The sequence below is a fragment of the Ciconia boyciana genome, chromosome 4 (genome assembly GCF_034638445.1).
Source record: "Ciconia boyciana chromosome 4, ASM3463844v1, whole genome shotgun sequence".
NCBI classification, from domain to species: domain Eukaryota; kingdom Metazoa; phylum Chordata; class Aves; order Ciconiiformes; family Ciconiidae; genus Ciconia; species Ciconia boyciana.
In genome coordinates, this window is record NC_132937.1 from 10,610,364 (window position 1) to 10,623,968 (window position 13,605).

Here is a 13,605-nt window from a genome sequence, read left to right on the forward strand (position 1 = left end):
GGCTATGGGAGGTGATAACCATCCTAGGTACCTGCACAAATCCTTCCACACACCCTGCCACACAGGGACCAGCCACCTCAGGGCATGTTGCAGTATTGTCTCACCCAAAAGTTGTCTCCTCTTACGCCAGGATGAAACCACATTCCACAAACCTGACAACAAGCCGACAGTGTTAATTAGTAGTATTAAACAGCTCACATAAGGGTGAACAAGGACCTTGGGAGCCTGCGCAATTAAACCACCCACATCAATCCCAGATACGAAGAGGGAGATATATTCCCTCATCCTCTCCACAAGACAGCTCCCCCAGGACAGTAAGGGCATCAATGCCAGGGCCAAGCGCATAGCCATTGTTTGTATTAACATGTTCCCAAGCTCAGCAAACTAAAGAGATAAGCAATGCAGCCAGCAAACTCCGTGACCCGCACAGAAGCTTGCCACTTAATAACTACTATAGCTATAGCACACTCGATTCAAAACGGCTGTTGTCTCATGCCCCACGTTGGGCGCCACAAAGGACTGTGGTGGGCTAACCTTGGCTGGCTGCCAGGTGCCCACCAAGCTGCTCTCTCGCTCCCCCTCCTCAGCGGGACAGGGGGAGAAAATAAGATGAAAAACTTGTGGGTCGAGATAAAGGCAGTTTAATAAAGAAAAGCAAAGGCCACATGTGGAAGCAAAGGAAACAAAAAAAATATTTATTCTCTACTTCCCATCAGCAGGCCATGTCCAGCCACTTCCTGGGAAGTAGGGCCTCAGTACGTGTAGTGGTTGCTTAGGAAGACAGATGCCTTAATAAAGAATGCCCCCCGCTCCTCCTCCTTTCTCTTAGCTTTTATTGCTGAGCACGACATCATATGGTATGGAATATCTCTTTGGTCACTTTGGGTCAGCTGTCTTGGCTATGTCCCCTCCCAACCTCTTGCCCACCCCCAGCCTATGGGTCTTTGGGTGGGGTGGGTGAGTTGGAGAGGCAGCCTTGATGCTGTGTGAGCACTGCTCAGCAGTAGCCAAAACACTGGTGTGTTATCAACACTTTTCTAGCTACAAATACGAAGCACAGCAATATGAGGGCTGCTATGGGGAAAGTTAACTTCATCCCAGTCAGACCCAATACAAACTGTCAGAGACATTATTTATTTCCTCTGTAGCTTCCATATTCAGAATTTATCTTATGATTATTTTCAGAGATGGTTTTGCTGCTCTCCATTTATTATTCTCCCCCACTAACCCTGGGGGCTTAGGAACTCTAAGGTGCTTCTTTTGAGAGGCAGTTTGGTATAGACAAAGGAATCATGAAGGCCGTATGTCCCATGATTTCTCTGTCCCCTCCCTCTACTTTCCAAGATGTACTCCCTGTGCCCATCACCTGATGGACAGTCTTCAGGATTAGAGTCACACTGGTATATAAGCATAACATGCCCAATGTTGAGCACTTCAAACATGTTTCATTAATTCCCAAAAGGTATGACTGCTGTTTATAACTATGGCAGTTACTGAAGCAAGGGAGAAACAGTCAGCCATGGTTGTGCATTATAATGTATATGTTAAGTGTGCTTGTGTTCACATAGAGAAGGTTCAAAGATGCATTTTCTCAGCAGATAAGTGATACTAAAGCAGGTAATTTGGTGGTAAACAATGGGCACTAAAATAGGGGTTAGAAATCAAGACTTTTCCCAGAAAGAATTTTTATCTCCCCTCTTGTTGGATATATTGCTTGCATTATGTGTATGCTGATACTGAAGTGAAAAATGAAATGTATTTGTAGGAACTCCTTTGGAGATCAACTGCTCCTCAATAAATTACCTAAAGCGTGTGTTAGCCCTGTCTAACCTTGCATAGAAAATGCCTGAGAGGCTGCCACAGACCTGCAGTCTCTTCTTTCTTCTCCCCAAAGAACTAAATTTTTTCTAATTTGTGGAAACAAAGTGGATTTCGGCAAGAAATGACTCGGTGTAAGTTACTTATTGCTGTCATCTGCTGGTAATATTAATATCTAAGAGGGGGATAGTGACCGAATCAAGAAGCAGATGGTACTAGGAATGTGTTTTATTCTGTTTTGTATTATTAGTGATTGCCTTTGGAAGATGCAAAGATTAGTTTATTTATGCAGGACTACAGTATTATTTCATCATCATTAAAAGCCAAGGTTATGAGGATGGTACAGAATCTAAATCCTAGGATCTGTTCTCTTTATGGAGACTCTTTGTTGCAGACTGGGGAGAGCCAGTTTAATTTTTATATTGAACTATTACCAATAAGTGCAAGTTTGAAAAAATAGCTAAATTGACCATTTTTACAAGGTGATTACAAGAGTTTTCATAGTGCAAAAATGCGTGTCCTATTTTGTTCATCTCCTTCCCTTATTAAGTTGTATAATACAGTAGTTCCTGTTACCAGTTTTGCTAGCCACGTTCCATATATGAGATTTAAATTTGGGCCTTCATTTGTCCTCTTTTCTGTATGTCATGAGTGAAGTGATTAAACTGTCTAATGTCACAGATTAAGAATGGGGAAAGGGAAAATACAGATAGTTATGTAGTTTCTCCCAAGTGCGTGTGCTACTCTATTCTTTGGGCTGCACACAAAAAGAGATCAACCAATGTATAAGCATAAAAAGATTGCCAAAATTGTTTGGAGCACATCCTCCCTATTCTGTGACATTCTATTCCCTCTACAGCCTCTCAGTTGGCTTGAATTAGGTCAAAGAAGGATCTTTTTGCTTATGTGGCAAGGAAGCCTTTGAGTCTAAGCAGCCACATATTCTTCTGTTTCAAAAGCACATGGAATAGTCCTTTTGATTAGGTGTACCTAGGTAGCAATATACTGTTCCAAGAGAGTATTGGACTTGATATTGCTGCTGAACAGGTTTAATTCCAGTGTACTGGAATTAAACTGCACTGTTTTTACTTGTGATTTACTTTAATGAATGTGAAAAAGAATTGGGTTCCCTGCCTTAAGAATGTTACTGTACAGTTAACATGAAAGGCTATATAAAAAAAAGCTTAACTGCCAAAGTTTTGCTTTTTGGTGGCTTTTGAACTAATTTATTCCTTTTTCATCAATGCCCTCCAGAAAACAGGATGAATTAAAATTTTACCCTGGGCTAAAACATCATAAGACAGCAGTAAATAATCCTTTTTATTTTTAATACATAGAACTATATACTTGGCTAAATATATTATTTGCTGATTTTGTTTGCCTATTTCTGATTTTATGTCATATTTCAGTGGCTCCATCAGAGCTTTTATTCATTATTTGTTTTGCCTTTGGTAAAAAAATACAGAAAAAAAGGCATATTTGTTTTATACATTCAGATTCATTTACCCACTCACATAAAAAACCATGTAAATTGGTAATTAATATTGTAGTATCACAGCCCTTTGCTGGGCTCATATCAGAACTTCACACTTCTGAGAAATTAGCTTTTTGCTGCTAACAGCTAACAAATATAGAGAGTGGCAAGGGAACATCACTGTTACCCTTACACAGTAGATTTTTTACCCTTACACTGTTACCCTTACACAATAAAAATAGCAGGAATAAGAGACTTAGGACAGGAAGAGTAAGCATGTTCTCTGCTAAGGAAAATTCTGGTTTTGACCTAAGTTATTAACCTCCCAATAGATGAAAATATGGGAATATTGATGGAACAACCTTAATAATGACTGTACAGAAATGACAGCTCCTTAAATCTTCAGAGCAAGTTGCTTATACAAAACTATTATGGTGTGTCTAGGTTTTTTGTTTAATAAATTTGTGCATTTTCTGAAAGCTGCTGGACTTCCACATATGGCAGGGATTGCAGTACATTCTGGTGATTGCTATAAATTTTATCTAACTTTCCTCAAGGTGTCCTAGGCTGCTAATTTCATATTAATTAAACTATGCCAGTACCCGATACATTGTCATTGCCTTCAGTCAAATCTAGTGTTTCCAAAAGTGGTAGAAGTGGATATAACTCAGGACCCTAGAAATATTACATGGACTGATCGTGGATAATCTTATCAGCATTTTCATATATCAGTCATTGTTATAATGGTATTTGATGCACACAAGTGTGCTGCACTCAACAAAAGATTAAAAAATTACTGCTCCTACCCACCCTATTGAACGGAATGACAGCTAACGTACGCTAATGACAGCTTCATGGTGCTGTCAAGTATCATGTGTCCTTTTACTGTGATTAATGATGTTACCCTCATGTGGTTCAGGAATTTGTAGCATCATTTTACTTCTTGAAACTTGCTGGCTTGTTGGTGGTCCTGTTCCCTTTTTTTTCTCAAGGTAGACAAAAGACTTCTCTGACAATGAATCTATAGTGCTGGAAAACACACATTAGATCTCTGAGGTAATTTACACGTAAACCTCTCAGCTCCTGTCAGTAACTTCCCTTTGAAATAGCTCAAATGTTTTTTCCACTTAGGAAGCTTTTTTTTAATGCATTCTCTGCTGAAATAGTTGCTGAGATAAGAGGTTGTAGTTCTAACTACTTCCACAATGTCTGCTTAGAACATGAGAGACAACACTACAGAATAAAGAAGGGTCATGATTTTGTTATGCTTGATATCTATAGGTACAGGACATAAAACCACTCTGGAAGTGTGTTCTTCTTCCAGAGGATCAGAAACACAGATAGCACAATGCAGTGTGCTTTTCACTATATTTAGAAAATGTATTTTAGGGCAAAGCTGCTATGAATGCACTTCTCCAAGCCTGAGCTCCTGTAGGCTTTGTTATCCTTCAGTCATCTAAGGAAAGTGCCTGCTGCAACACTTCTTGGCAGGGAACAAGTCACCAGGCTGTGAGAGAGACAAGCATGTGTTAGTCTTTTTCTGCCCTTCCTTTTTCCTAGCCTCCCTTCCATTCCCGGCTACTGCTTTGACCAATGTTTTTTCAAAAGGGATACCTGAAGCTTACATATCGCTATTTGGATGTGTGTCATCCTGTAATCCTTGGCCATTTTAATTTCATCTGCAAAATCACTACTTGCATTTGCACATATAGGCAGTGTAGTCTTAGGGCTGTTCCTGCTGCAGTTTAATCAACATTTTCAGGGCATTTATAGAATGTGCATGCAAATAGGTTTTGCAACACTTAATTTTCATTGTCTAAATTAATGAACAATTGATAGGAGGGAAGAAGAGAGATAAAGAAAAGATATGAACATTTTATTTGCAGGATTCAACTTTTAGTTGGTAAAAGATAAAATAATTTTTAAATGAAAATATGTGTGCAAATATGAAGGATATTAAATAATAGAGCAAAAAAGGTCCTTTCTAGACTTCAGTATTCTTGAATCTGGCCTTTGGTAAATTTAACAGCATGACATTATAAATCCATCCTTTTCAATTTCTAGAACCTGCCATTTTGTTTCACTTTACTCCCACCTGCTTTCAACAATCACGTCATAGGTCCTGTTAACTTCTCTTTTAGAAGTCTTTTGTGTTAGCCTGCACATCTTTACATGTCACTAAAACTTTCAGCAGCCTTATATGAATTATGTAATATATCTACTTCTGAATATTAATGCATATGTGTGAAACCTATACCTCCTATTTGCAATTGCTTGTATTGTTCTCAGATGGCATGTGGCTAGGTTTTTAGATCATATTTTGTGTAGCTTCCAGCTTCAAAGCCAGACAGATATTTTTACATCCTGTACTTTTTTGTGATTTTTAATCCTCTCCTTCCTGCATCTTTGTGCACGTCTGTTTTGCAAGTGAAGTATGATGCTAGTGAATATATTTTGAGCAACTTGTTCTTATTTAGGTAAGAATTTGCATAAGTAACTTCTCTGCCCCTCATCAGCAGATATTTTATGTCTATTAGTGACTGAGTCTCAAGTATCAACTGAAATGCTGAGAATATGGTTTGGCCTCACAGGTCATTCAGTCTGCCGCCTTTTTGGAAGTTTCTATGCTGTGGACTGCTGTCTGCTAGTAAGTGTTCTAACATGCACATGGATTTTGCTTGAGCTTCTGTTAGGTGGTAGCGAATTCTTGTCTCTACTGCCTTGCTCTTCCTAGGAACAACTTCTTCAGAAATAAAACTATAAATTAGAATCTCTTTAGATTAATACTGCCTGAAAGAAGCAGCTTCAGAATAAATACATTTTTCTGTGTGATTTATTGTATTATAGAAAATATCTACCTAAAATTCTTTATGAGATAGGAACATCCTAACACTAAGTAGAAGACTGTCTCTTTAGTTGGTATTACACATTATGGCTTTATACATCCACTTAGATCACATAGAAAAATATATAGCAGCATAGATGATCTCTAAACCAAATCTGTGATGACATCAAGATTTACAGATGTCACTTAATACCATGTGAATTATTGCATAAAACAGGAAGGAAGGGACTATGGATTAAACACAGCACTTAGCATGAGCATAACTTCTATTCTCTCACATACTTCCAGTGTGACTTCAGGCAACCCAATTAACCCCTCTGTACCTCTGTTTTGTAGTCTCTACAATGGGCATAATCAGTCTGTATGATGGGAGCACTGCGAGGTTTAATTACTTCCTATTTGTAAAGCACTTTGAGAGTCCTGGATGGGAAGTGCTCTATAAATGCAAATAGAAGGGCAGAGTTCTAATCATGCTGTTATAAAACCCTGTGCATGTTTTTCTAACTTATAAGTCTTTTGTTGGTCATGCCATGAAAAAAACTGAGACTAACTTACTTACATTTTCAGTGCGATAGAGAACAATTCTCCAAGTTCATGAATGTCTTCAAGCTCTGTGTAGAATGTGAACATCTCAAATCATTGAATACATGAAGCCTTTTTTTTTTCCTTGAAATAAAAGAAGGAAATATCCTCCACTTACATGTGACTCATTCGAACAAATGAAACCTGTTCTGATTTCTGAGACTGTGTTCTAAATCTCGCACACTGAATTTCTTCCAGATCACCACAGACCTGAGGCAGCGTTGCACAGACAGCCATACTGGAACCTCAGCCTCTGCACCTATGGCTGCAGGCATCATTGCACTGGCACTGGAAGCAAAGTAAGATCCGAATTATATTCTGAAAAAAAAAAAAAAACCCAAACAACCCCCTCCCCCAAAAAAACCCCTAAAACAACCAACCCATATATAGACTAGACTAGACTAGACTAGAATAGTTCAGTTTGAAGGGACCTACAACAATTATCTAGTCCAATTGCTTGACCACTTCAGGGCTGACCAAAGGTTAAAGCATATTATTAAGGGCATTGTCCAAATGCGTCTTAAACACTGACAGACATGGGGCATCGACCACCTCTCTAGGAAGCCTGTTCCAGTGTTTGACCACCCTCTTGGTAAAGAAATGCTTCCTAATGTCAAGTCTGAACCTCCCCTGACGCAAGTTTGAGCCATTCCCGTGTGTCCTGTCACTGGATACCAGGGAGAAGAGATCAGTACCTCCCTCTCCACTTCCCCTCCTCAGGAAGCTGTAGAGAGCAATGAGGTCGCCCCTCAGCCACCTTCTCTCCCAACTAGACAAACCCAGAGTCCTTAGCCAGTCCTCATAGCACATGCCTTCCAGCCCTTTCACCAGCTTTGTTGCCCTCCTCTGGACACATTCAAGGACCTTCACATCCTTCTTAAATTGTGGGGCCCAGAACTACACACAGTACTCAAGGTGAGGCTGCACCAATGCTAAATAAAGCAGGATAATCACCTCTTTTGACTGGCTGGTTATGCTGTGTTTGATGCACCCCAGGATGCGGTTTGCCCTCTTGGCTGCCAGGGCACACTGCTGACTCCTATTGAGCCTGCTGTCAACCAGCACCCCCAGATGCCTTTCTGCAGGGCTGCTCTCCAGCCACTCCTCTCCCAATCTATACTTGTGTCCAGCATTACTCTGTCCCAGGTGCAGAATACAGCATTTGTTCTTGTTAAATTTCATGTCACTGATGATTGCCCAATGTTCCAAAGTATCCAGATCCCTCTGCAAGGCCTCTCGTCCCTCAAGAGAGTCAACAGCACCTCCCACTCTAGTATCGTCAGCAAACTTGCTAAGGGTGCATTCAACTCCTGCATCCAGATCATTGATAAAAATATTGAACAGAACTGGCCCTAGAACTGAATCCTGAGGAACACCGCTGGTGACTGGTTGCCTGCCAGATGTAGCCCCATTCAATACAATCCTTTGAGCCCTGCCCTTCAGCCAGTTCTTCACCCAGCGCACCGTGTACCTGCTCATCTCCCAGTTGGACAACTTGTCCAGAAGGGTGCTGTGAGGGACAGTATCAAAAGCCTTACTAAAATCCAGAAAAACTACATCCACCACCTTCCCTTCATCCACTAGGCGAGTGATGTTATCATAGAAGGATATCAAATTGGTTAAACAGGACTTTCCCTTTGTGAACCCATGTTCTGTGCCTGTTGATTGCATTGCCTATATGGATAGATCTGGCACCTTTTATTCAGGGATCTCAAAGTGCTTTAGAAACTCCGTGTCACAGAAATTCACAGTACCCTTCCAAGGTCAGGAAAGATTAGCATGCTCATTATACATGCAGGAAAGATGACACAATGGAAATTATGGCAGAGCACTCGGTGTTGAAATAACTTGAAATGGTGTTGAGCACTGGCAGTTTCCACTGAATGGTTTAAGCTATCCTCACAATGGCTTAAGGTACCCTCACAGTGCTGCCCAGGATCTGCTGTACTCTGCAGGCTACTGTAGGTCGCCTCTTGCATTTATCAGGCTCCTTTTCACAGTCTGTGTTCTTGAACGTTAAAAAAAGTATTGGAACAGTGCTGGGCTAGTATGAACATAAATTAATACAATACGAAAAAAAACCCTACACTTCTGTGTGTTGAAACAAGCAGTCTATCTTTTCTAATGAGTTAAGTTCCACAGCGTTAAAAAAAGTAGATAATATAGCTCCTTAGTCCTTTTACCTTTAGCTCAGAAAAGTTTTCTCAACTGCAGGATTTTGCTCTTTGTGTCTAATATGTATCTTTAACGTGCTTTATGTAACAGCAGAAATATTAGAGGTAAATTTGTCTTTCAAAATCTTATGCATTACTCTCTGCTGTGTTGGATTATATTTGCAAGTCTAAGTTGTAATGCTCCACCCCAAATCCTGCTTGAAATCAAATGTTTCTAAGTGCTAAGAGATTGATTCTATTAAATTCTGAGGAAAACTGGTTTCCTTTGAGGACACTCAGTTCCTTTGAAGGAAGTAAAAAATTTGTGCACAAAGTCATTTCAAACAGTGTGTAATTTGTAGCAGCAAGTTTATGTTTCCATTTTTAATGTTGCTTTTTCAAAGAAACCGTGGGCCAATATTCAACACAGAATACATTTTTGCTTCTGAATTATAGCATGAAAATAAGAAATTGTAATTGAAAAGCTGATATAATCTTAAGTAGTCCAGCACTTGTATCATTATAATTAATTTTCTTAATGCAATGAGTAGAAACAAAACTATTTTTAAAAGTTAGGATAATGCTATTATTTCCAAAAAACCCACATTCTTTTCGATCTCTTCTTAATCTCAACTGTAAAATACTTAAGTTCATTCTAAACAATCTGCATATACAGATATAATTGCGTGCGCCAAAACTTAATTTTGTGGAAATTTTTTATAATTACTTTTTAATGCATTAGCATTGCTGGCAATTCAAAGTTTGTATCTCTGTATAGCATTTTGTGTTCATTTTCTAACAAATCATTGTTGTAATTGAAAGTTTCAAAGAATTATAGCACACTGCCTACAGCCAAGCTATTGCTGATTGTGATTTCTTAAGACGCACTGAGAATCTTAGACTTTACACAGACTTCGTTCTCTGTGTATTTTGGTGAGTATATTGATGAGAAATCCAGGTTACTGCCTATGGACTAGTATCTTTCTTTCCAAATTAATAGTTTCTATGATAACAGATATGATAGGAATAAAGAAAAAAAATGTATTAAAGCTTCACATGTAGTGATGCAGGCAAAATGTGCCAGTGAATAATGTTCCTAGTCACTTTTTGTATTTGTAGTACTCTGTTGCATGGTACAAGAGATTCAGGGTGAAAATGTATCGATTTTGCCTTCTTTCAGATTCTATTCAGTTTCAGTACATTGAGGGTTCTCACTTCATTCCAAATTAATATCTGAATAGTTTCAAATTAATTATTTTAATGACATCATAAATGCACTTTTCATGCATTTCACCACTTCATTTGCCTTCCATTCACTAACATTACTCTACTATGAGTACTTACAACTAATCTTCTGAATAACGCCACCATCAGAAATGAAAAAAAAAAAAAGAAAGCCTTCCTTGCTGTTGGATTTTTCTTCTGTATATTAGCCTGACCTCATGCTTAGGCTAGGGGGAACATTTGGTCTTGTGAAGTGATAGATGATGGTGTAAGGTCTTTAATATTGCAAGGAGACCATGACATAATATATTCAATGTGAATGTCTTAAATTTGTTTGTATAAAATCTATCTAGATTATTTTAAGCAATTTCTGAATAGTCATATTTATTTATTTATTTTATTTGAAGATTTGGGTTGTATTTTTCTCCTGTGATACCTGCAGAGTTAGGTGATTCTAAATAAATGATAGGAATTTTAAAAAACCACAACCCCTATGAAAACATAAATTTTAAAGCCATCTTAAGTATTTTCTCCAACAATTTAAAAATATATGGCATATAAAGGACACATATTGTGGCTCAACATAAAGGCTTAACTGGAACTAGTCTGCATATAGCTAGAGTCTGCATTTACACAGATTCTTCCTTAAAATCCTTAAATTAGTGCCTGTGCTAATAGCACTAGTGTTTATATGAGATGTTTTAAAATATATTAGTTAGAAAGGGCTTTTGCAAGGTTTATTATGCTTGTTGTACAGCAAGCTGTTAAAAAATTAGAGCACTTAGTTCTGAATACTTCTTGAATATGTCTGGAATAATGTATAGTTTTATTCCACTTTGTGCTGGAAAACACCATAAACTATAACATGGAAGGGGTATAAACCTACGAGGTCAGTTTTCCCCAGAAGCCAGGTTCTGTTCCTGGGACACATCAGTGGAGGAATAGAGCACTAGCCTGGCCTGGATATGAGTTAGAACTCATAGTGAGAAAAAGGTTGCTTTAACTCACACGCAAAGAAACATTAAACCAATGAAAAATAAGCAAGGCAGATTTCCACTTCAACCTGCCACTTTCCTTGATAAGCCCCATATGGCAGGATTGGCAAATAGCTAATGGAGGACTTCTTACCTGCCTACTGATTTGAACCTTCCACTTAGTTGGCTTTTCCAACTGGAATCTGGTCCTGAAATCCTGGCAAGGAAGAATTTTTGGAAGGTGATTTACTATTTTAATCTTATATGAACACATCTTTCTTATGAATCACATTTTCAGTCCAGTATTTGAGTATAAAATGACATATTTTCCTTCAGGAACCAAAGAAGTACAACTGAGTTTCAAAATGCTTATTTGGAATCCTAGGGGGCATAATGCAGAAATGTATATATGAAACAACTATCTCACACAAAGAAAGGCATCTTATAATCCTCATATTCTTTGGGTTTCTTATGGTAGTCACTTGTTTTATCTGATCAGTTCCCAGTGAATCTAGTATTCTGCTTAAGCTCTATGAATAAATGCTTGCTTGTGTATTGCACTTCTTTATGGTCATTACACAGTGCTGAATTTTACTAGTTGTAAACCAGCAGTTATGAGTATAAAGTATAACCTATTTAGTCAGTGTAGGTAATAATCTTATTACTAAAATGACTATTTGCGTTATTTGGTACCATTCACTGTTGATATCAATAAACCTTTCTCATTGATGAAAGGTTTGAACTTGGGATTTGGATGAATCAAAGTCAGGAGAGACAGTCAGTATGACATATTGATTCTGGTGGGCATTGTGCCATGTTCCTATGGAGAAGCCAAATTAAAAAAAAAAAAAAAAGGTTGCTTCAGCGCTGCCAAAAGAATAAATTATACATGCAGTTACATGAGTTAGAAATAGCACCCGAAATGGAATTATGACTCTGCTATGTCTGTGAGATAGTCTGTGTTTTCTCCCATTATTTTCTTCAGATGAGCTATATACTTCATTTGTCTTTACCTGTATGAAGGCAAGGCTAGCACAAGGTAGTGCTGGGAACAGATAAAGAATTTCAGTGAATTCTGATAGCACTGATCCATTCAGAAACCTGACAGTGCACCTCATTCTTTTAAAAGGCAGTATAACTGAGTATAATCACTGAGATGAAAGGAAAACAGAATTCAAATTGTAAGGGGTCAAGAGTGTCAGAGGAAGACACTTCAGATTTTTGAAAACTGACCAGATGCAACACTTCCCACATTGATTTTCTTACAGATACTCCATCAACAAGGGAGAAAAGCAGTATACTGTCTGTTTAGGCACAGTTTTGGGTACAGAGAACATATTTCTGTGTCTTCAAAGTCAGGAGAGGATTTCGTCCAATTTATGAGGAGCTTATTTGTTCATAAATATAGTAAGAGGCTAAAAGTGATAAGGCGGTTGAAACAAACTGTGGAAATTCTTTCAAGTGACCTTTGTATATAGGATTCCAGTGTAAGAAAAAATGGTAGGTTATTATTTAAGTCCATCAGCCTTAGCTAGGTCTTTGCTCCATTGATTGACTGCTTATTATAAAAAGGAAATTTAAAAAATGTGAGTTAGAAATCTTTTTATGAATCTTTCCATTTTTGGAGTAGGTTTAAAATAATGCTCTTAATCATGAAGTATTTTTAAAGTGTAAACATAAATATTTAATTTAGAACCTGTGTTTCTCTTGAGCTTTAACCACCTGTGCCACTTTTGCAATTTCAGTTATTATATTGAGATTAAATTGGAAGCACTTCCCTGAGTTAAGGTTACCCAGTGTTTCCCATTTTAAGGTCCTGGTTTCAGTTATATATAACCTTGCCAAAAAGTAATAGTTTGGTGTGAAATTTTCCATGTAACTTGCTTTAAAAAAAGGTTTTAAGAAAATTCCCTTCCAGCCATTTCTTAAACTGAGTCTAGGTTAAAAAAGTTTGATTGTGTTAATTTTTATCTTTTGCATCGAGATTTAGTGTGTCTGTACTTTGGAGCAACAGCTAGAACTAGAACAAGTGGATAGCCATTCTTCTGGTGCCGGGCAATGCCTTTTATAAGTTTTTGAAAAATCTCAGTTGGCATGTGGTCTGTTGAGAGGTTTAAGAGTTTGGCAGCTCTGTTCCCTATAGTTTCTTGGTTCACTAAGTGTTCTCCAGCCTCAGCTTTTAGAGGATGATTAGGGTTTTCTCTGAAGTTGCTCTTATTAGGTGCTGATGGCCATTTGTGTACCAACCTTGAGAATAGGAAGCCCGTCTTTTTTGCTCTGTGTTCTTGCAGCAGGAGAAAAACAAGTGGAAGAGAAGCAGATTCACTGGATTGCAGTCCCCCTGCAGACTTCTGAGACATAGTGTCATAGCTCTACTATATTAAAAGTAGCACAGCATCACTGGAATTGGCAGACTTATTAAATCAATAGCCTGGGTACCATGCTAACCATAATTGCCTGTATTAACCTAAGATAATGTAAGGCTTCCCCAGATGTACAATCACAGTTGATTCTAAAACTAGCAACTGACCCAGG

The 13,605-nt window shown here is 38.2% G+C and overlaps 1 protein-coding gene across 3 annotated transcripts in view; it reads left to right on the forward strand.

Moving 5' to 3' along the window:
* LOC140650981 (proprotein convertase subtilisin/kexin type 5-like) overlaps nt 1-13,605 on the forward strand; it is a 262,110-nt gene that overhangs the window by 192,234 nt on the left and 56,271 nt on the right. For all 3 annotated transcript variants that reach the window (XM_072859926.1, XM_072859927.1, XM_072859928.1), the window contains one exon: nt 6,918-7,018. In XM_072859926.1, the coding sequence (XP_072716027.1) occupies nt 6,918-7,018 (101 nt within the window). The remainder of the gene's footprint in view (nt 1-6,917; nt 7,019-13,605) is intronic.